General features: G+C 41.3%; 3 protein-coding genes across 4 annotated transcripts in view; 2 read left to right on the top strand and 1 right to left on the bottom strand.

The window, feature by feature from the left end:
* The window catches only part of CIBAR1 (CBY1 interacting BAR domain containing 1), a 38,049-nt gene extending 35,093 nt beyond the window's left edge, over positions 1–2,956 (top strand). The window contains 1 exon segment of the mRNA XM_084619257.1: positions 1,770–2,956. Within this exon segment, the coding sequence (XP_084475383.1) occupies positions 1,770–1,865 (96 nt within the window). The 3' untranslated portion in view covers positions 1,866–2,956.
* The window catches only part of PDP1 (pyruvate dehydrogenase phosphatase catalytic subunit 1), a 669,997-nt gene that overhangs the window by 453,321 nt on the left and 195,932 nt on the right, over positions 1–20,744 (top strand). The window lies entirely within an intron of this gene.
* RBM12B (RNA binding motif protein 12B) lies at positions 13,479–19,986 on the bottom strand. Of its 2 annotated transcripts, none has more exons than XM_084621909.1 (3): positions 19,848–19,986; positions 16,988–17,033; positions 13,479–16,264 (listed from the first exon to the last, which is right to left on the bottom strand). In XM_084621909.1, the coding sequence occupies exon 3, from the start codon at positions 16,234–16,236 to the stop codon at positions 14,155–14,157; it is 2,082 nt and encodes a 693-aa protein (XP_084478035.1). In that variant the 5' UTR covers positions 16,237–16,264; positions 16,988–17,033; positions 19,848–19,986; the 3' UTR covers positions 13,479–14,154. The 2 variants fall into 2 exon arrangements, with proteins under 2 accessions (XP_084478035.1, XP_084478036.1); XM_084621910.1 differs by having other exon boundaries at positions 19,839–19,979.

The following is a 20,744-nucleotide window of genomic DNA, read 5'->3' as shown; positions in this document are numbered from 1 at the left end:
GCACTCTGACTTGGTTATTTTAAATTCTGACTTTTTGCCAAATTTTAAGATTTCCTCTTGCAACTAGTAGTGTGTGAGCTGGATTTGTAACACATACCATGACTTCTGCATATAAGGGTTACTTGTATTCCCTGTTTCCTATTGTAATTCCATTTATATTAGGATTATTTGAGTGACTGGGCAAATAAATCCATTGCTGTGGCAAAAAGAGGTGATAAGGGGCATTCTTGGTTTCTGCCTCTAAAAATGAGGAATGTTTCTGATAATTATCCATTCACTTATATAATAGCATATGGGTTCGAATATAAGAAGTTAATCCAATGTTGAAATTTAGGGCCTAAACCAGATGTATCTGAAATATCTTTTAGGGAATGCCAGTTTACTCAGTCAAAAACTTTTTCTGCATCTAGTGATTAAAAATAGATGGGACTCATAAGTAGTATCTGCACAGAAGATCAGGTTCAAAACTGCAAACATGATCTGATAGCTGCCTGTCTGGGCTCTGTTAATGTAGCTAGGTAATAATTATAAATCAGATGGTTTCAAAGGACACTTGGAAATAAAACCTTAACTTTTCAGAAAAGTGCATCAAGAAGAAAAATAACCAGACTTGTTTTAATATTTGCATTGTTTTACTCCTCCAGCACCTCAGTTGGGGGTTTTTTGTTTTGTTTTCAGGAAGACCTACTTTGAATGGTTAACTATAGGCGTGATCCCAGCTCCCATAAAAGAGTGGGAATCAAGTTTAGGCCTTATGTCAGTAGCAAGGGGGACTGGACAGCAGAGGCTCTCCGAAGATGGAATAAAATTGAACAGCAGTCACGTCAGATGTAGGTTATGGTTGGGGAAGCAAAGAAAGGACATATACATTGCATCCCCCCACGATAACTAGTAGCAGGAGGGCAGGGACAGAAATACCATCTCATATGCATGGAAAACTGTGGTGAGAAAGGAGTTCTGATATTGGTGGGAAGAGGGAGGTTGCAGAAAGAACACCAAGACCATACCTTGTGGTGATCCTTTCTCAGGAGGAAGACATGAATATTCCTCTGGAGCTTGTCATTGCTGATTCTTGGCTAACTGAAGAGGTTGGATTATTTTTTCCTAATTCTTACAAGGCCTCCACAGACTTCCCTGCAAAGCTGGCTTGCAGTATCAAGGAAACAAACTTGGATTTCCCACAGCCTGGTCTAGGCTTAAAAGTTAGATCGACATAGCTACACCATGCAGGGGTCTGAAAAAGTCATCCCCCTGAGCACTGTAGGTATGTCGACCTACACCCCCAGTGTAGACAGAGCTAGGTTGATAGAAGAATGGTTCCTTCAACCTAGTTACCATCACTTGGGCAAATGAAGTTCCTACTGCAATGGAAAAACCCCTTCCATCACTGCAGGAAGGATCTACGCTTTGGTGCTATGGTACCTTAGTGGTGTCGCTTTAACAGCCATAGCCTGGACATGGCCCACCTAGCTGTGTTGGACTGCTACTTGTTCATTAACTCTGTCCCATAAATGTATATTTATTTTTCTTTTACTGACACTGATATCATATGTGCAACATTTTAAAATCCGTCTCTTCAGTTAGCTAGCTGAAGTTTATATTATGTACTGTGTCTTATGCTTGATATTCTATTCCTTGCTGGAAATTTAGATATTTTTTTAAAAACAATAATACAACCAGTTCAGTCCTAAAACTGCATGGAGGGTGGGGAAATTTTTTCCAAAATATTATGCAAAAAGTATGACTTACGTGTTGGATTCCATTTTTAGCAAATTTCTAACAGTCGGCTAAGAAAAGAGGAGGAGGAAGATGAGGAGGAGGAAGAAGATGATGATGAATTGGAAGCTACCAAGGAAGAGAGATAACTTTGAGAACTGTTCTAAGTTTTTTGTTTTTTTCATGACAAGAAGGCCTGTCTTTGCTTAACAGCTTTTATATTTTAGATGATGAGAATTTCACTGAGGTCATCCATTAAAATAATTACAACAAAGCAGCAAGAAATTGGCAGCAACATTTAATCCTGTTTGTTACTTGAACAGCAAGTCAGTTACACTTGTAACTAAGTGTACTGAAAATGTATGATTTCAGTAGACAGAAAATGAAAAGCAAATATTTCAATAGAAGAATTACGCTACAAGCTTGAATAGTCTATATAATTTTAGTTAAACTTCATTTTGTGTCTACTATTGCATTCAAAGTGATATACTGTAATATTTAATTATTGCCTAGATAGTGAACACAAGGATCCTTATTCTTAGGTCTAGCTGAGCTGTATTTGTCACAGGATTTGGGTATCTGTATACTAGCTTCATTTCACCCACTCCCTCCCAATCTTGGAGCAAGGTTGTAATGCAGCTACTATTGCAGCTTGTGCCTGGCTATCCACAACCCCAAAGAGCTGCTGTGGCAGCTGCAAAGCAGAATACAGAAGTGATCCTGGCCTTGCCAATGCCCCTATGTCATGGACTAGGGCGCAGGGTAGCACATTGCTATCTTCCACCTTTCTGTTTCTTGCGGATTCCCCCAAACTGGGGAAAGCCTCAACTGGCTAGTTAAGATAGCTTTATGGGTTTTACACCACTGGAATGGTGCAAATGGCTTGTATCAGAACCAAGGATCTAGTCCAAGAGCTCTACTTTTTCATACAGCTTCCTTTTTACGTGAAAGTGCCTTCATAATAAAAGAACCATTGTATTAGTATACATCACCTTTTCATACTTGCCTTTTATACTTGTCAATTCAGTTACTGATTCTTACCACTAGAGCAGTTATGGACAGTTGATACAAGATTTCAGTGTATTTTCCTATATAAGTATCTCTTCTTATACACATTCCTGGATCAAATTTATATTCAGTATTATTGTATGGAGTGAAAGTCTGTCTGCCAGATTGTTATTTCAGTATTTTATTGATCTTGAACTTCAGTATTTACTAATCTTAATCTGCAGTTATTGAAACTATGTATCTATGTATGATGGAAAAATAAAGGTTTTTAAGGAACTCTGTTTTCTTTGTCATTTGGAATTTTGACACTTATCTGTAGCCAGGAATGAGTAAGATACTAATTTAGATTATGTGTTAAGTAGGCACTAGCTAAACTAAGTAAAATATAACTGGGTTCTCTGGCAAATAAGACACTCTTTTAGGTACTATGGGGAAAACAAAAGAATGCACTGAGGAATAGTTCAGAATTTATAGTACATGGACAAGTGTAATCTTCAAGTGTTGATACTGTAGGATATTATAATACACACTTGTTTTGAGGAAAAACAAGACTTGCGACAATGTAACACCGGTGAAAATCCAAATGAATCTCTTAAAACATGTTGTAGTTCAGAAAAAATCTGATAGGCACATGTAAAATAGTTTTAGGAATGACATGTTACAGTAAAAGTGTAGCCAGGAAACAGCTGATGAGGAAAAGACTAAACACTCATATGTGGACCTTAGATCATATCCTTTCCATTTCAGATACTAAGTTATCTAATCCATCACCCAAATGGACAAACTAGTTGACAGCTTACTGGGTATAGACAGCATAAAAGTGAGTTTTGTGCTGTATTTTTAAAAGGGGTGGGGAATAAAAGAGGCAATTAGGATGTTCCAGACAATCTCCATTTTGAAGATGACTAACAGTCAAATTGGCCCAGTCTAGGGTGCATTAGCTAGGTATAGTGAGATGAAATTAAAAGTACAACAGAAGAGGGCACAGTCATGAAGAATCACACAGCAGAGGGCTGGATCTGGCCTGTAAGGGCTTTCAATCCGGCCCACAGGATTGCCAGGCCCATGGCGCAGTGGGGTTAAGGCAGGCTCCCTGCCTGCCCTGGTCCCGCGCCACACCTGGAAGCAGCTGGCACCACATCCCTGTGGCTCCTGGGAGACGAGGGGGCAGAGGGCTCCATGCGCTGCCCTCACCTGCAGGCGCTGCCCCCCGCAGCTCCCACTGGGAATGGGAAACCGCGGCCAGTGGGAGCTTCGGGGGTGGTACCCACAGGTGAGGGCAGCGCCGGAGCTGCCTGCCCTGCCCCCTCCCCCAGCTACTGCTGGACATGCTGGCCACTTCCGGGAGCAGTGTGAGGCCAAGGCAGGCTCCCTGTCTTAGCCCCGCTGCATACCACTGCCACTCCGGAGCTGCTCGAGGTAAGTGGTGTCAGGCGGGAGCCCACACCCCAAACCCCTGCTCTGAGTCCCCTCCTCCACCCCGCACCCCTACCCCTTGCCCTGAGCCCCTTCCTGCACACTGCATCTCCTTCTGCACCCCAACCCACTACCCCAGCCCTACATTCATGGCCCTGCATACAATTTTCCCACCCAGATGTGGCCCTTGGACCAAAAAGTTTGTCCACCCCTGTTGTAGCAGCTGGAGTGTCAGAATTCTACCAAGATGTAACTGCATATAAAAGGCATGTGCTTCTGTGTTTTCAGAGTAAGGCCAGAAGGGACCACTGTGGTCATCTAGTCTGCCCTCTTGCATATGACAAGCTCTAGAACTTCCCCAAAATAATTCCTTGAGCATATCTTTTAGAAAAAATATTGAGTCTTAATATAAAAATTGTCAGTGATGGAGAAACCACCATAATCCTTGGTAAATTGTTTCACCGGTTGAACAACCAGCTAGGGACATAAAGGGTAACGAGAAAACATTTTATAAATATATGAGAAGCAAGAGAAAGACCAACGACAGGGTAAGCCCATTACTCAATGAGGAAGGAAAGACTATAACAAAATATAGATATGGCCAGGGTTAAATGCCTTTTTTGGTTCAGTTTTCACCAAAGAAGTTAGCAGTGACTGGACAACTACCAGTGAACATCAGTGTCAATGGGATAGGAGTTGAGGCTAAAATAGGAAACAAGTAAAGAATTACTTAGACAATTCAGATGTTTTCCAGTCAGCAGGGCCTGATGAAATACATTCAAGAATACTTAAGGAAATACCTGAAGAGATTTCTGAGCCATTAGTGATTATCTTTTAGAACTCATGGAGGACAGGAGAGAGACCCTGAGAACAGGAAAAGGGCCAATATAGTATCTATCTATTAAAAGAGGGAATAAGGACAACCCAGGGAATTAGACCAGTCAGCTTAAATTCAGTACCTGGGAAGATAATGGACCAAATAAATAAATTTGTAAGCAATTAGAAGAAAACAATGTGATCAGTCAACCTGCATTTGTCAAGAACAAATCAACCTAATATCCTCCTTTGGCAGGATACCAAGCCTTGTGGATAAGACGCGATACATCTTGACTTTACTAAGGCTTTTGATACTGTCTCATATAACCTTCTTATAAAGAAACTAGAGCAATAGAGCCTAGATGAAAAAATTAACTGGGGATTGTACAACTGGCTGGAAAACTGTACTCAGTATTTATCAATGGTTCACAATCAATCTGGATGGATAGATTGAGTGGGGTTGCACAGGGATCTGGCCTGGGTCCAGTTCTATTCAGTATCTTCATAAGTGATTTGGATAATGGCATGGAGTACACTTACAAAGTTTGTGGCCAATACAGAGCTGGGAGGGGGTTACAAGTGCTTTAGAAGACAGAATTAGAATTCAAAATGATCTGGACAAATTGGAGAAATGATCTGAAATAGAAAGGATGAAATTCAACACAGAACTAATGCAAAGTACTACCCTTAGGAAGGAATAATCAATTGCACAAAACAGGAAAAAGACTGCCTAGAGCTGAGTACTGCAAAAAAGTATCTGAGTTATAGTGGATCATGAACTAAATAAGTCAACAATAGAACACCGTTGCAAAAAAAGCAAACAAACATTCTAGGATGTAGTAGTACAAGTGTTGTGAGCAAGACATGGGAAGGCACTCTTCCACTCTATTCAGCCCTGATAAGACTTCAACGGGGGGATTGTGTCCAGTTCTTGGCACCGCACTTCAGGAGAGATGTAGACAAATTGGAGAAAATGCAGAGAACAACAACAAAAAATGATTAAAGGTCTAGAAAAGATGACCTATGAGGAAAGATTGAAAAAACTGGGGTTGTTTAGTCTGAAGAAGAGAAGACTCAGGGAAAACATGAGTCTTCCAAGTACATAAAAGGTTGTTATAAAGAGGAGGGTGATAAATTGTTCTCCTTAATCACCAGGGACAGGGCAAGAAGCAATGGGTTTAAATTGTAGAAAGGGAGATTTTGGTTAGCCATTAGGAAAAAATTCCTAACTGTAAAGGTAGTTAAAACACTGGAACAAGGTCATTGGGGGAGGTTGTGGAATCTCTACCATTGGAGATTTTTAAGAACAGGTTAGAAAAAGACCTGTCAGGAATGATCTAGATAATATTTAGCCCTGCCACAGTGCCGGGGAAGGGACTAGATGAACTACTGAGGTCCCTTCCAGTCCTACATTTCTATGATTACTCTCGCTGTTAAAAATGTACACCTTATTTCCAGTCTGAATTTATCTAGATACAACTTCCAGGCATTGGATTGTGTTATATTTTTCTCTGCTAAATGAAGAGCCCATTATTAAATATTTGTTCCCCATCTAAGTATTCATAGATTGTAATTAAATTACCCATTTACTATCTCTTTGTTCAACTAAAGAGATTGAGCTCCTTGATTCTGTCACTATAAGGCATGTTTTCTAATCCTTTAATCATTCTCCTGGCTCTCCTCTTCACCTTTTTCCATTGATCAACATCCTTCTTGAATTTTTGGCACCAGAACAGCACACAATATTCCAGCAGCAGTCACACCAGTTCCAAAGATGGAGGTAAAATAACCTCTCTGCTCCTACTCAAGGTTCTCATTTATGCATCCCAGGATCACATTAGTTCTTTTGGCCACAGCGTCACACTGGGAGCTCATGTTCAGCTGACTATCCACCACAACCCCTAAATCTTTTTCAGAGTCACTGCTTTTTACGATACAACATGGGCTACATTCTTTGTTTCCCCATGTACAAATTTACATTTAGCTCTATTAAAACACCTACTGTATGCTTGTACGCAGTTTACCAAGCAATCTTTTTAAACAGTAGTTTTAATTAGAACACAACTTGACACTGAACACTTCTTTCAGCCACAATACTGTGAGCTGGACAATTTTAGCCTGGTTTCTAAATTGCCCAATTTAATAAGAATTTTGAAAAGTGACCTGCAAAAGTGCAAAATATGGACTTGTTCTCTTTTGCTGTATTATGATGCATGAGAAAAATATGAAAGGTTTGTTTTAATATTTCCTGCTTGTTTCTTACATTATAGGTTCAGATATTTTCTCTCTTAGGGCATGGCTACACTTGCAGATGTAGAGCGCTTTGAGTTAAACCAGCCTTCATAGAGCACAGTAGGGAAAGCACAGCAATCTGTCCACACTGACAGCTACAAGCATACTGGCATGGCCACATTAGCAGCTCCTGCAATAGCCACAGAGAGCAGTGCATTGTGGTAGCTATCCCAGCATGCAAGTGGCTGCAACGTGCTTTTATGGGGGGGTAGGGTGGAGTGTGACACAAAGTGTGTTGTGTGTACATGGGGGGAGAGAGAGCATGTCAGCATGCTGCCTTTTAAATTCAGACAGAAGCAGACCCCTCCCCCCCGGCCTCTCTCTCTCTCTCACACACAGCATTCCACACTAATGGTTGCTTTGTCTCAGAGCAGATAAGCACGACAGCTGTCAGAAATGGAGCTTTCAAAGGGCATATTCGCATTCCTGCAGTGAGTTCAAAACAATGACAAGAGTGGCCACTTGATTTAAGGGGATTATGGGACGTTTCCGGAGGGTAATCAGAGCACAGTAATGCAACACCCCGTTCACACTGACGCCCAGGCATTTCAGCCAAGGCACAACAAGCGTTAATCTGCCCACTGAAGTGGAGTCAGAGCACTCTACGTGCCTTGCCAGCGTGGACAGGTAGTGAGCTAGGGAGCCCAGGGCTGCTTTAATGCGCTCTAACTCACAAGTGTAGCCAAGTCCTGAGAAACTAGAGAACAGTGGTCCAACATCACAAAAGACCATAGCTGAGGAATGAATTTTTAGTTCCACTACTTTTTGTGGCCATCTACACCTCCCCCTTCAGTTATTGTGGGGGCGAGTTTTCTGTACACATTAAAACCTCCAACCTCTGTTCCACTAAAACCAGGAGAATCTAAATTTGACATTATTGGAATTTCTAAGGCAGAAAGATCCATTATACCTATACTTCTAGGCTTTAATACATCAACAAATTCTTGAGTTACTATATAATTCAGAATAAAATTAATGTGATCAAGAAATGTGTGAAATATTAACCCTTTGCATACAATTTAATTCCTGGAACTGTGTGAGGAGGTATAAAGTGCACTTCTTCAAGTGCCATTTACAATAAAGGATCAAAATGTGAGATGTCTCCTCCAGTGCTCATATTTGATTATACAATATAGATGGTTTTACCATAACCTCAGTTTGAACTGATAGCAGGGTAGGGTGAGGTGGAAAAAAGGTGAGGTAGAAAAGTCAAACACTAGCCTCCCTAAATACAAAGCACAGTATGGAGCATAAAAACACAACCAAATTCAGGAACAAAGTGTTCATGAAAGAACACTTGTCTTTTTTTCAGTCTCAATCTATAACTTGTGAATCAAATGCTCAAGATTCTAGTTGGGAAGCCTTTCCTCATTATTCTAGGAGATCTGAAAACAGACCTCACAGATTTGTATTTTAACATTCTTGTAAAACTGTCAAGAAGTACTTCAGGTGCAGGTACTGTACAGTGAAAAAAATGAGTGAAAATGACACCCCCTTCAGCAGACCTATGCTCCTATGTAGTACAAGGCATCCGATTTTGACTAATCCATTTTTATCATCAGTGGTGTGTGGAACTGTTCTCACTTCTGCATTATCAATAGGAGTAACTTAGCTCTGATTGTGGAATATTTAAAGATAGGAATGAGAAGGCTGCACAAATGCTGGGTTTTAGTTCTTCAGCACATCTTCCCTAGCACTTAAGGCTTTGGGGTCACGGATGGTAGCAGAAGCCAGGCTCCTTAATTATTACTACACACCAGCCCCTGCTGTGTATATATGCTGCTCTTTGGAAAATACCAGTCAGTTCCTTCTTGACTTTAATCAGCAATGAGCATACCACTCTCCTGCAAACCTCAGCGCTTAATCAGATCCCAAATATACCTTGTTATCCACTTTCACCTCTGCCTTAATGCACAGGTACCTGAGACCTACCTGTTCCAGACCATTAGCATGGTGGTGGTCTTGGCATGCCACACGCTGCCTGAGCCTAGCTCAGTGAGGTTAGCATTTGTTCTACTGCTCCAGTACTTTCCTTGCCAATGAGTTTATTTCCTGTACTTCAGGCATGGCACCTAAGGAAGAAGACTGCTCAGCAGCTTCACGCCCTGTCAGCACAGCAGAAGAGCATCAGAGAGAGGAGGACCATGATTGTTGTTTCCTCGGCTTCAGAATCCACCACAATGTGCTGCACCGCAAGAAATATTTGCAGACTAAAACACCATCCCAGTGTCTCAAAAGATACATAGTCAATGTTATAGTTTAAGCCATCCAAGAATGCTTAGTGCCACCACTGCCTGCATCAATGCAGACCTGATCCAACTCAAGGAGACTTTCAGATTTTGGGTTTGTTCAATCTGGATGCACTGCCCCCATCTCTTTGATACCAGGGAAGTAGAGAATTTCTCTTAGCAAGTAGGTAATATGTAAAAATACTGGAGAACTAGGCTTCCAGCTACCTTTTCCTAGTACAGTAATGCAACTCATCAGCATCCTTTCTTAGTAATTTTCCTCTATGCCAGATGAACTGAGTATTGCTACGTGCTTTTCTGAAGAATCTATCTAGGACTTGTATGATGTGTTTGAAAGTAACTGAACCATGGCAGAATATGACTGTAGCTAACCTAGAAAGCCAAAATGTAACACCCAAGAGAGCCCTAACATGTTAAGAAAGCCATGATAGGTACATATTTTTCATGGCAACATTTCTTAGTTAAATAATGTTCTTCTGGCATTTCCACCAATGGAGGTTGCAGGGGATCAGTGCTTACTATTGCATCCAAGAAAATAATTATAAATTATGGGTGACCTGCAAGGGGTTTAAATTCTGCTTCTTAATAGTGTATGAAGATGACCTTTAAGGATTTTTGCCATAGAAAAGTCAGTAATATCAAGTTCGGTCTTTCCTAAGGATTTCATTGATGTCCCAGGCTCTGAGTTTATATGGTAAAGGGGCAGAGGTCTAAATCTTTATCAAAGCCATCTTTTCTTTTCACCGTTCATTAGTCACTGGAGTTAAACATGGTAAAAAAAAAAATGTGTTTTAAACAGTCTAACCAAAATATCTTCCCCGATACATTAGTCAGTTTTATTTCTTACCGTGTACAATTACTGAAAAAGAATCCAGTTTTCCCTACCATAACTGTTGTTTCTAGCCTATTGATAAAAAAAAACTTGTCAGTAAAATATATAATTAACTACAGCCCTAGAGATGGAGAAGCCATTTTACATAGACAGCTGCATGGAACTACACACTTCAAAGAAACAGCAAATATGTTGTGAGATTTATATATTTTTACTTCCAGCTGCCTGTTAGTAAGCAGCATAAAGGTTCTATAACTTCAAAAATGCAGGAACTTGTTTGAAAGAGTGAGCAATTTTTGCCATTAGTTTAGATACTGTGTTTTGTAAGAGCTGGAAGAATTGTGAACTTTAAAATAAGTTAAAAGTAGTGTACCGAAATCTTACCAAAAGCTTTTTCCAGATGAAATTCATTATAATTTGTATTTGTCACTGCAATGACAGATTTCCTGTCTGGAAATTTTTTCTAACTCAAGATTAGACAAAATTATGTTCACTTTATTTTGGCATCTCTCTGGAGTAGTAGTTTTGAGATTTGATATTAAGTGCTATTTAAAAATAAAAACTGGCAGGAGGACTCAAAACCAGCTTACTACTGAAACTACTTTCAACTAGAAATTTAAATGTGAGGCAAGAGTAGGTATAATTTTTAAAAGTAACTCAGAAGCCTAAGTTTTACTGTATCTCTTAATTTCTCATCTCACAGATTCTCCATGTACAGGCAGAACACTGCCATTTCCACCTTTAAAGCAGAAGTATGGAAAGCCATTTTGCTACCCTTTAAAAAAAGATGGGACTACTCACAAGGAACAATTCAAAAACAAAGTTGCCATTTAAATTCTTTATTTTAAAAAAATACAAGGGATGCTGCTGCTTGCTTTTCTTCTTCTATTCCCTTTTATTCAAAGTAGGGGGTGGGAAGGGAGGTTAAGTTCTCAGTGGTTGCTTCGAGGAATTTGTAAAAGCACATTTCTAAAATTAGTACACAAAATAAATTTCTTGAATGACAGAAAAAACTGAAGTAGCAATAAAGCAGCCAGAAGTTTTCCAGCGTTTGGTTTTAAAAATTTGGTAATTAAGCTTTTCCTATAGCAATTTGTTTAATGTATTATAGGTCTCATATGAAGCTTTATGCAAGTTTGTGTTCCTATAAGTACGTAACATTCAACAAATCACCATCATAACCAAACTTTATTTTGAATTTAAAATTCAAACTGATTTCAAGTCACTATTGCTTTCAGTGTCCCAGATGAGTTAGGGAAAAAAATGCACTGTATTGCATGCTTGTATGATATATGAATGTTTCTAATTAATCAGCCCCTCCTCTTTCAAATTCAAAAGGCAGGCTGTTTCATCTACTATGCCTTTTTTACTGCCAACAACTGCTCTTTCTTACTGACAGTTCTGGCTCTTCATCTGCCCCATACAAGAAGTGCTTTAACCTTTCTCCATTGATATGCAGTGGCACACACTAACCCTCACATCCAGTTCATACAAAACCCCAGAAATTCATCGGCCAAGGAGTAAGAAAGCCTAAGCTGCTCTCTTTCCTACAGTACAGGAATGCTGGCAAACCCTCATGGAACCCATATGAACAGTGCTTTCCATGAAGAAGGATCCATTACATGGCATCAGCAGAACTTAGTTATTACAAAAACTCAGAAGACCTGTTTTAAAATACAGTAATAACCCACAACTCTGTATCGTTTAGAGCTGTCAGTAAGAGTGCCACTATCACGATTGATATTTCTTTACATTATTACCTTACACTACTTACAATGAATCAAAAATTGTATATTAATATTTATTGTTTGAATTGTATGAAGGTAGTTACAGTGGGGAACTCATGAATTAAAATGATACTGTGGGGCACTCTGACAGTCAGATAAAACACAGGGTAGACTTTTAAACATCTAAATTCTATTAGTTCAGTTTCGTAAGTCTCCCACTCAATTTAAACAGTAATGTTATGATCTTGCTATTTCTTATAATGCAAAAATAATCACAATTAGAGGGAACCTAACTTATTTTCTGAACCACAAAAGAAACAAGCAACCTCACTTTCTATTCCTCATTTCAATTTTAAAAGTAGCAGCATACTACCTAGAAAAGCATTCTAAACATCTAGATTTAAGCCAACGTCTTTTTCATTCCTATAGGAAAAGGTCAGTAAATAACTGGATGCAACTGAGTAGTTGCCACTGACATGCAGCTCAGATGTTAGTAAGTCTGTACAGTATGGTCACTGAACTAGCTTGCATTTAAGAATTTTGTTATAACTACTAACTTATTCCTAATAATAGTTTCAAGAATATGGATATGGGACACTAAAAAACCCATATTCTACTTTCACTCCCCACTGTAGACAATATATTATGCCGAGACAGAACAGAAAATCCCACCAAATTTTGAGCGACATAGATTTCAGAGCTGCGGTTCTCAACCCAGCAGTTCTCAACCTGTGGCCGAGCTGTGTTAAAAAAAAATTCAAAATTTGCCACTTTGGTCTGGCAGGGGGCGGGGCTGGCTGAGGGACAGACAGTATTTGCCTTCAGGAGCACTCCTGCCAGCAGGGGGCTAGTGAGTGCCGCAGGGCAGCAGGGTGCAGGAAAGTGGGTCTCTGGGCAGGTTGGGGGGGGGGAGGGGGAGAGGGCGTGTACTTGGAACTGGTGTTTTGCAGGGGTCTGGCAGCACCCCCAGGTTTTAGGTGGGGCTCTGCTCCTGGCCCCTTACCTCGGGTCCTAGCTGCCAGCCCGTACCAGGCACTCCGCTCCTGGCCAGGTGTCCCGGCTACCTGGCCCCATGTGGCAGGGTCCCAGGGTCCAGGTTGCTGGGTCTGGCTGCCGGCCCCACGCAGCAGGTTCTGTGCTCAAGGTTGCAATCCTGGTCCCACTCTGTGAAGGAGTCTCTGGGCGGGGGGCAATGTGCATAGGGGACTATGGGAAATTGGGGGGGAGGGGAGCGCACTGTGGTTCTCAACCTGTGGCCCACAACGATAAATAAGTTGAGAACCAGTTTTAGAGCCAAAACTAACCAACATGTGCAAAGAACAGTGTATACTGAATATCCATTTTTCACCCCTTCTATGAAAGATGGTCAGCATGATTCTGACCAAGCGTTCAATGAATAAATGTACACAAATTTTAAACAGGTAATCCACATAGCTGTAAAGCCTTTTATTTTTATTTTTTTTAAAAAGTTGCACAGGCAGCTAACATGAACAGGAAACTAATTTTATGAGAATAACTTGAGATGTCTGCGACCACGTGAAACTGAACAAGACTAAACAGTTTACATAAGAAATTCACTCATGTTTACAATTTACCTATTCTACATATATAGGGTTGACAATAGCTCCAAGGATATTTACTAATGAAGGTGGCACTGAAATTGTTCTCTTTGACCAGTCTGTACAACCAAGACAACCAGCAGTTTTACATTTTCAAATGTTGCAGAGTCATAGAACCATGGAATGAACGCAAAACTAAAAACCCCCAAATGCATTACAACTCCATGTTTGTATATCTTAATATCAAGATATGCACCTTACAAGTCAACAGAGAATCCATTCGGATTACTGATCTCTCCATCTGCCATAAAAATAAAAATAAGCATAATACACTTCTAAGACGTCTTCTAAAAAACCCTACAGATGTCAATTTGAACCAATCCAAAAAAACTAAACATGACACTATTTACAACTTCCTCTGTTTATGGAAACTGTTTCTTCTGCATCTTCCAGTAACAAAAAATTGTAAATAAGAAACCATCTTACTGCATCAATACTGTGATGTCTAGAATTTTTAATTTGAGAAACATTTTCTCTCTTTAAAGCAAGCTTAGCTTAACTTTGCGTGGGCCAATTGGTCTATCATTTAGCTCATTAATAGCAGCCATTGCTTCCTCATAATTTGTCATAGCAACAATGGCATCACCTGAAGGTAATCCGTGTTCATTACATTGTATAGAAACAGACTCTGGAATGACACCATAGCCATAGAAAAAATCCAAAATTTCATTCGGGGTGGCTCTAAATGGCAAGTTCTTTAATCTAATAGGAGTTACACGATCAGAACCACCACTGAAATTTGGATCGGACATAAATCTTCCCTCAGAAAAGCCTCCCATGTTATTGTTTCCATACTCCATCCTACCAAAAGGTTCGCCATCACCACCAAAATCCATAAAAGGTGGAGGACCTCGAAAATCCTCAGGGGGTCGTCTAACATCAGGAGGATGCCTAAAGCTCCCAGGAGGACCAAATGAGTGCATAGGTAGTCCTTGTGGTTGTCCAGGTGGTGAACCAGCTGGACGGGAATGCTCACCTCTGTCATATGCCTGTGAATGAACCTGCATTTTTCCACTTGGTGCTGATGGTGGAACATTTAAACCAAACTCCTGCATCTGTTCTTCAGATATAAGTCTTAAAAGTACCTCTGTTCCCAAGAACCTTCGACGATTTAAACTTTCTGCTTTCATTGCCTGTTCTTCAGATTTAAATTTTACCAATGCTTCTCCCAGCCCAACTCCTTTGTCATCATAAAGCAAGTAAACATCATCTTCATCAATAGCAAATCCTGCAAAGAACTTTTGTACTTCAACTTTTGTCACATCAAATGGAAAGTTTCTTATATATATGCACATCTTTGGGCCAGAATGCCCCTCCCGATAACTTTTTTCCGATACAGCCTGTCCAGGCCGATCGCTTTCTTGTGAGCTCTTCTTCTCATATGACTCAATTAGTTTCAACATAGATCTTCTAGAAATAGGAAAAATGTAAACAGGACGATTGAAAAGAGACATCCTGTGATGTTCCAGAGCAATATTAAAATCTTTCTGATTCTTCAACATCAAAAACGCATTTCTTGTCCTCCTTTGATGCTTGTCCAGTAAAAACTTGATTTGGTTGTTAGACACATCCAGCTTTCCAAAGAAAGTTCTCAGATCTTTTTTCTCAAGATAGGTAGGTAGATTTCTTAAGTGTAAGTAAAATTCCTGGCCACGAGGTGAACGAGAGCGCGTTCGTCTCCTTGGAGGAGATCTTGAATGAGAATGTTTTCTTGAATGAGTATAGTTTGAACCTCTTGTTGGAGAACGTTCTTTGCTTAAGTAACGAGCAATCTCATTCTTCATGTCTACCCTGCCACCATATTCAATCCACTGTTCTTCAGTAGCTGGACTTATTTCTATAAATCTTGGACCCATGTATTGTCTATGACGTTTAAGTCCTTCTAAGGCACCATGAGGTGTAGCAAATTTTACCAAACCATCACCATTATTTAGGCCATTGCGACGTTTTATAAAGATTACTCCCTCTACTCGTAATCCAGAAAAGAAAGCACGTACTTCATCTTCTGTTGCAGAGTACGGTATGCCATGTAGAAATAAATAAATATCATCTGAACTCAGTGACTCCTTTCTTGACTGGTTATAGTTTGATTTAGGTATACTTGGATCACCATGTCTTGTGCCATTGGTATGAAAGCCAGACTCTGGGTGATTTGATGGGACATAGCCAGATTTATTTATTCCTTTTGTAATAGCTGCAACTAAATTTGAAAGGTTCCCAACACCTGATGCACCTGAATTACTACCACCTGTTCGTCTAGACCCAGACATTGGTTCTCTTCCCCCACGATCAAATCTTTTCCGGCTCATTTCTATTGTATTTTGCATTTCAGTCTTGCTGCTGAGAAAGAGCTCTATGGGGGAGTCTTTGATAAGCTCTCCTGAACAGCTCATGGCACGTCGTGCATCTTCGTCTGTTGCAAATATAATAAAAGCCTCCCCAGTTTCTCCTCCAATAATATGCACTCCTCCATCAGGAATATTCAATCCCGAGAAGAAACGGCGAATATCTGCAGGACCCGCAACAACAGGAAGCCCCTGTAAACGGATGACTACAGCCATTCTGAGCTCAACCCACAGCAAAAATCACCTGCAGACAAAAAGGTACACATGATAGCAAGTCTTTAGTACTCATCTATTACAGTATCTTAATACTTAAGCTAGAGCCTTTTTAAGGAAGGTCCCTGCCTCAATCAATCCAGATTTATGAAATCAAAAACTCTCAAATTCAAATCAATCAGTGACCCTGTTTTAATCTTAAAGCTGACTAAATAGTCAGAACAATTAGCTACTCCACCTGGATGTACGCACGTAACTGTCAATATTCCCTATCTTAAGGGCAACAAAATCCACGTAAGTCACTCTTCTCACCATCCAAGATAAGTAAGGAATGCCTCAAGTCCTTCATGGCATGGTTGTTACCTGCCAGAAATCTCTACCTGATACTAAGGACCAAAATCTTCTGTTTTAGTGTTAACGGGACACTTTCCATCATAGCACTGTGAAGTCTAGGTAGAAGATTACAGACAAAAAAGAATAACTACTTCACTGAGAATTAAAGTAATTCATCAACAATGATGAATTTAGACTTTCAGACAAGCTGGTCTATCAACTGACCAGTTCTGCTCACCAATGGATACGTTTATTCAGCGTTCAACAACGTTGCCTCTTTCAAGTAGTCAGGATGCTAACTGCAGCAGCCACGTGCACTCAGGAGAGTACGTCCTAATTCCCAGTCATAAGTATGTGAGAAAAGGCCGTGCGTGATCTTTGACAATATTCAGTGATAAGCATTAAGCTTTAGGCAGCTTACCTGTTTTTGCTTGGAAGACCTGATAAATTCTGTAAAATCAACTTAACTGTGGAAAGAAAATGAAACATAATTAATGGCTGATATTTGTATTTTGGTTTACATATTGTGCGACGTTACTGTGGCATGTCCATATCAATGGATAACATTAACAGCCAAGCACTGTAATGAAACCACAATTTTGAGAACTATGGAGAATTCCTTCCTTGTTCCAAGAGAAATATAAGTGAGACATACTGTACTTCGGCACACTGCTATGCACTGCATCTCTGTCTGTGAATCCGTTTTAGATGTAGGAAAGAAAATTCAAATGTTAAGGGTGACGTCTGCAAATGATGTAAACATGCTGAGATTAACTGGTCATCAATTGTGCCATACTGAACTGTTGAAATGCAACAGAACTGCCAATAAGGTAGAGGGAAAACCCTCTGTTACTTCATTCCTTGAAAGGTGTATAAATCCAGCTCAAGATTACATGTCCAATTCTTCTGAAATCCACCTGCTTTTGACGTGCACGGCAAAACATGCTAATCACCACCAGTCCAATATTGCACTGAAGATAGACAATCATATGAAAGAGCCAAAAATTCCAAACAGATTTCAATGAGTACATGAATTTACAAACAAATCTCATTTGCAAGGCTTTCCCCCCGCACTGCTTGCTGCTTTCCAAACATGCAACCAAGAACCACTGAATGTGCTCTGACAAGCTACAGGATTATATAACACAGCTATATTACAGAAACAAGGCAAACCTATGCACTACCAAATTATTACTCTTTTTTTAAACAAGCTATTACTGACAAGTAGTTAAGAATGCTACCACATTATACAGAAAGCCCTAGTTTATCAAAAATATAAGATACCATACTGATCACTTACATTTTTCAGATTTCTGATCCACTTACATCTACTAATCACAAAAGCTGATCACTTCACCTGTATTAGCACAAAAAAAGGCCAAATTTCTGTAACTGAAAGACCTTATTTTACTTCTAAACTGTCTGAATACTTTCTTTCTATAGACAAGTCTGTAAGCTAGAAAGACTGAATGTTTGATCATTGCACTTGTAGATAAATAGCTCCTCACATCTGTATATGCTATCTTCTCAATAGCTGAAACAGCAATGCCAACGTGCAAGGAAAGAATTCAACGGGAGAGAGAATTCTCTGAAAGGGCCTTCGTTTCTTGAAAAGTCAAATCCATTTGCCCACTAATTCATGTAGCATCCTGATGTAGTATTTCAGCAGTTTTCTAGCACCTTTCTGTGTTCCTATGACCAAAAATCACTTCCCAATATTTTGTCGTCAACACAGAACCAGGTATGCTCAGTACTCCTGTGATGACAACTGTCCAGTTTGCCCATCATACACCATGGACACAATACACAACTTCTCACGCTTGAACCAGTCAAGTTAATTTCAGATCACCACATAAAATAAAATCAATGTTAAACTGTTCCACAGATAGAAATGCAAGTTAATCTAATAAATTTTTGCTAGCTGTTCATCCAAACAATCAAGAGATGGTAACAAATGTAGACAAGTCATTAGATGGCTTAAATGAATAACCCAAAGAAGTGAAATGTAGTTTAAAAAAAAAAAAAAAAGTTTTTTTTAAACACCTGTAAGTTCAAATCAGCAGTAGAATGAGGCCGCCAAAGAAGAACAAATGCTTAGATAAATGGATAAGGCTTTTGGGAAAGCCCTACATATTCACCAATTCAAAGCACAAAGGCTTCATTAAACAATATCATCTTCAAAAAAGCATCAATAAGAAATACACAAGACTAGGACCATACTTTCATTTCATTACCTAGCAAAACCTCATACCATACTCACTTTCACTACCAATCAAAAAGAATCAAACATTTCATAAAACTAGGTCTCCATAACACTGATGCTTACTTATCACTGTATAATTTCCCATATCCAGATCCCATGCAATCAAATCATGGTCTGGGAAAGACAGCTGAAGAAAACCCCAGCATAAGCCAGAGGATGATGACATTAACTGAAACTAAATAAACTAAAGTGGGTGAACAATGTTTATGAATTTTACTTAAAAAAAACTGGTAAGTCGGTAAGCCATTCCCTATCTCAGCTGCTGGCAAAAAATGGACTTAGCAGTCAAAGCAAGAAGTTTATCAACTGAGAGATTTAGTTTCACTGGAGCAACAGCTGAGTGAAGTCTGCAGACAGACCCGTTGCACGGAAGGCTTCGACGAGGCGCTGCTATTTAGGCGAAACCAGTAGGTGTCGAGCCTGAGCCAGAGAACGGTCCCACAAACTCAAGGCCTCAGTCAGCATCCCCGCACTCCTCAGCCCGATTAGGGCCACTGCCGACGCATCACAAGCCTAGAAAGCACAGCACCTTCCGCCTCCAAGCGGGCACGACCCGAGCGCCTCCAGCACCAGCCCGAACGTTCGCCGGGATCCTCCGTCCAGAGGCCAACAGGGCCCGGAGGGGCCGCTCCCCCCATGCCAGGTGCGCCCCAGTCCCGCCAGAGGCCGTTTGTGATCCGATCCTGCGGAGAACAAGCCCGGCCTCCCCGCGGCACCGGGGCGGGAGGGACAAAAGGGGGGTGCGTGGGGGGGGATATCCAGGCTCACAGGTGAGGAGGACCTTCCGGAGCGGCCGATAGGCCTCCATGTGCGACATCATCTCAGGGACCAGGCCAGGACTCCGGCGGAGCCCGCCTAGACAGCTGGAGAAACCGGCAACGTCTCTCCGGCCCCGTGGCCATCTCCCAGCGCAGACCCTCCGCCCCGGGAACGGGCGGGCGGCCAGCAGCCAAGAGCACCGCCCGGGGAAAGCGGATCTCCCTCAGCCCGCTTCCCTCGCCCCACCCACCGTACACACCGCTGCCCGCTACACGTGAGAGAGGCTCCCCGCCGAGCGCCTCGCTCGGTGTCCCTGCAGCTCCGGAGAAGCAGCAACAAGATGGCGTCGTTCCTCTCTTTCCCCTCTCCCAACTGGCCGGGGCCACACGCATGCGCGCCCCCTTCGCTACAGTTCAGCCTACACTACACATGCGTGACCCTGCCGCCCGAGTGATTTACGCCAGGCTTATCTTTACGCATGTGCAAACTCGGTTCCTATGGCAGAGTGTCACTGCATCCTCTTCTTGTAACCGGACCCCGTGTACATGTGTCAGGTTTCCCTTCCAACGGTCATCCCCGCGTCTCACTGCGCATGTACTAGTTCATAGGCGGCCGGCGCATGGAACCTTGGTACGCGCGCGTCTGTCCTTTTCGTGGCGGCCGTTGCTTTCCCCTTTCACCCGTGCACCCCTGGCACCTCCTAGGCTGCTCCACTTTTCCTTTGCCAACGTCTGTGGGGGCAGTGTGCATGTGCTGGGAGGGAGCTCCCGCCTCATAGTAGGCAAAGGGCCTGTCCAATTCAGCTTGAGGGTGCAGAGGCCGGGCCTGCCTGTTCCTTCAGTCTCATGGTCAATTTTGGCATCTCCTTGGCATTACCAATTGCTCCGATCTCTCCCTCTTGTTGTTGCCGGCACCCAGTGCCAGCGGCAAGCAACAGCAGGGGTTTGTTGCCCGGTGAGCGTCACCCAATATAAACACAACGGGGTGGAGAAGCAGAAAAGTTTATTCGGTGCACCAAAGAAGGTACAGGGAGAATAGAATCTCAAATCCTGCACACTGAGCAGGCAGAGTCACATACCTTTATACTCCTTATCTCTATTGCATTACACATCAGCCAAATAAAACTGCTTTGCCTTATATGGGGTTACAACAATAC

The sequence above is a fragment of the Lepidochelys olivacea genome, assembly GCF_965140295.1.
Source record: "Lepidochelys olivacea isolate rLepOli2 genome assembly, chromosome: 2".
In the NCBI taxonomy this organism is placed as follows: domain Eukaryota; kingdom Metazoa; phylum Chordata; order Testudines; family Cheloniidae; genus Lepidochelys; species Lepidochelys olivacea.
The sequence above is the reverse complement of the archived record's forward strand: the minus strand, read 5'-3'. Positions and strand labels throughout refer to the sequence as shown.

Bases quoted from the DNA above. Each gene is read 5' to 3' on its own strand.
- RBM12B (XM_084621909.1), bottom strand. From the start codon at position 16,236: ATGGCTGTAGTCATCCGTTTACAGGGGCTTCCTGTTGTTGCGGGTCCT.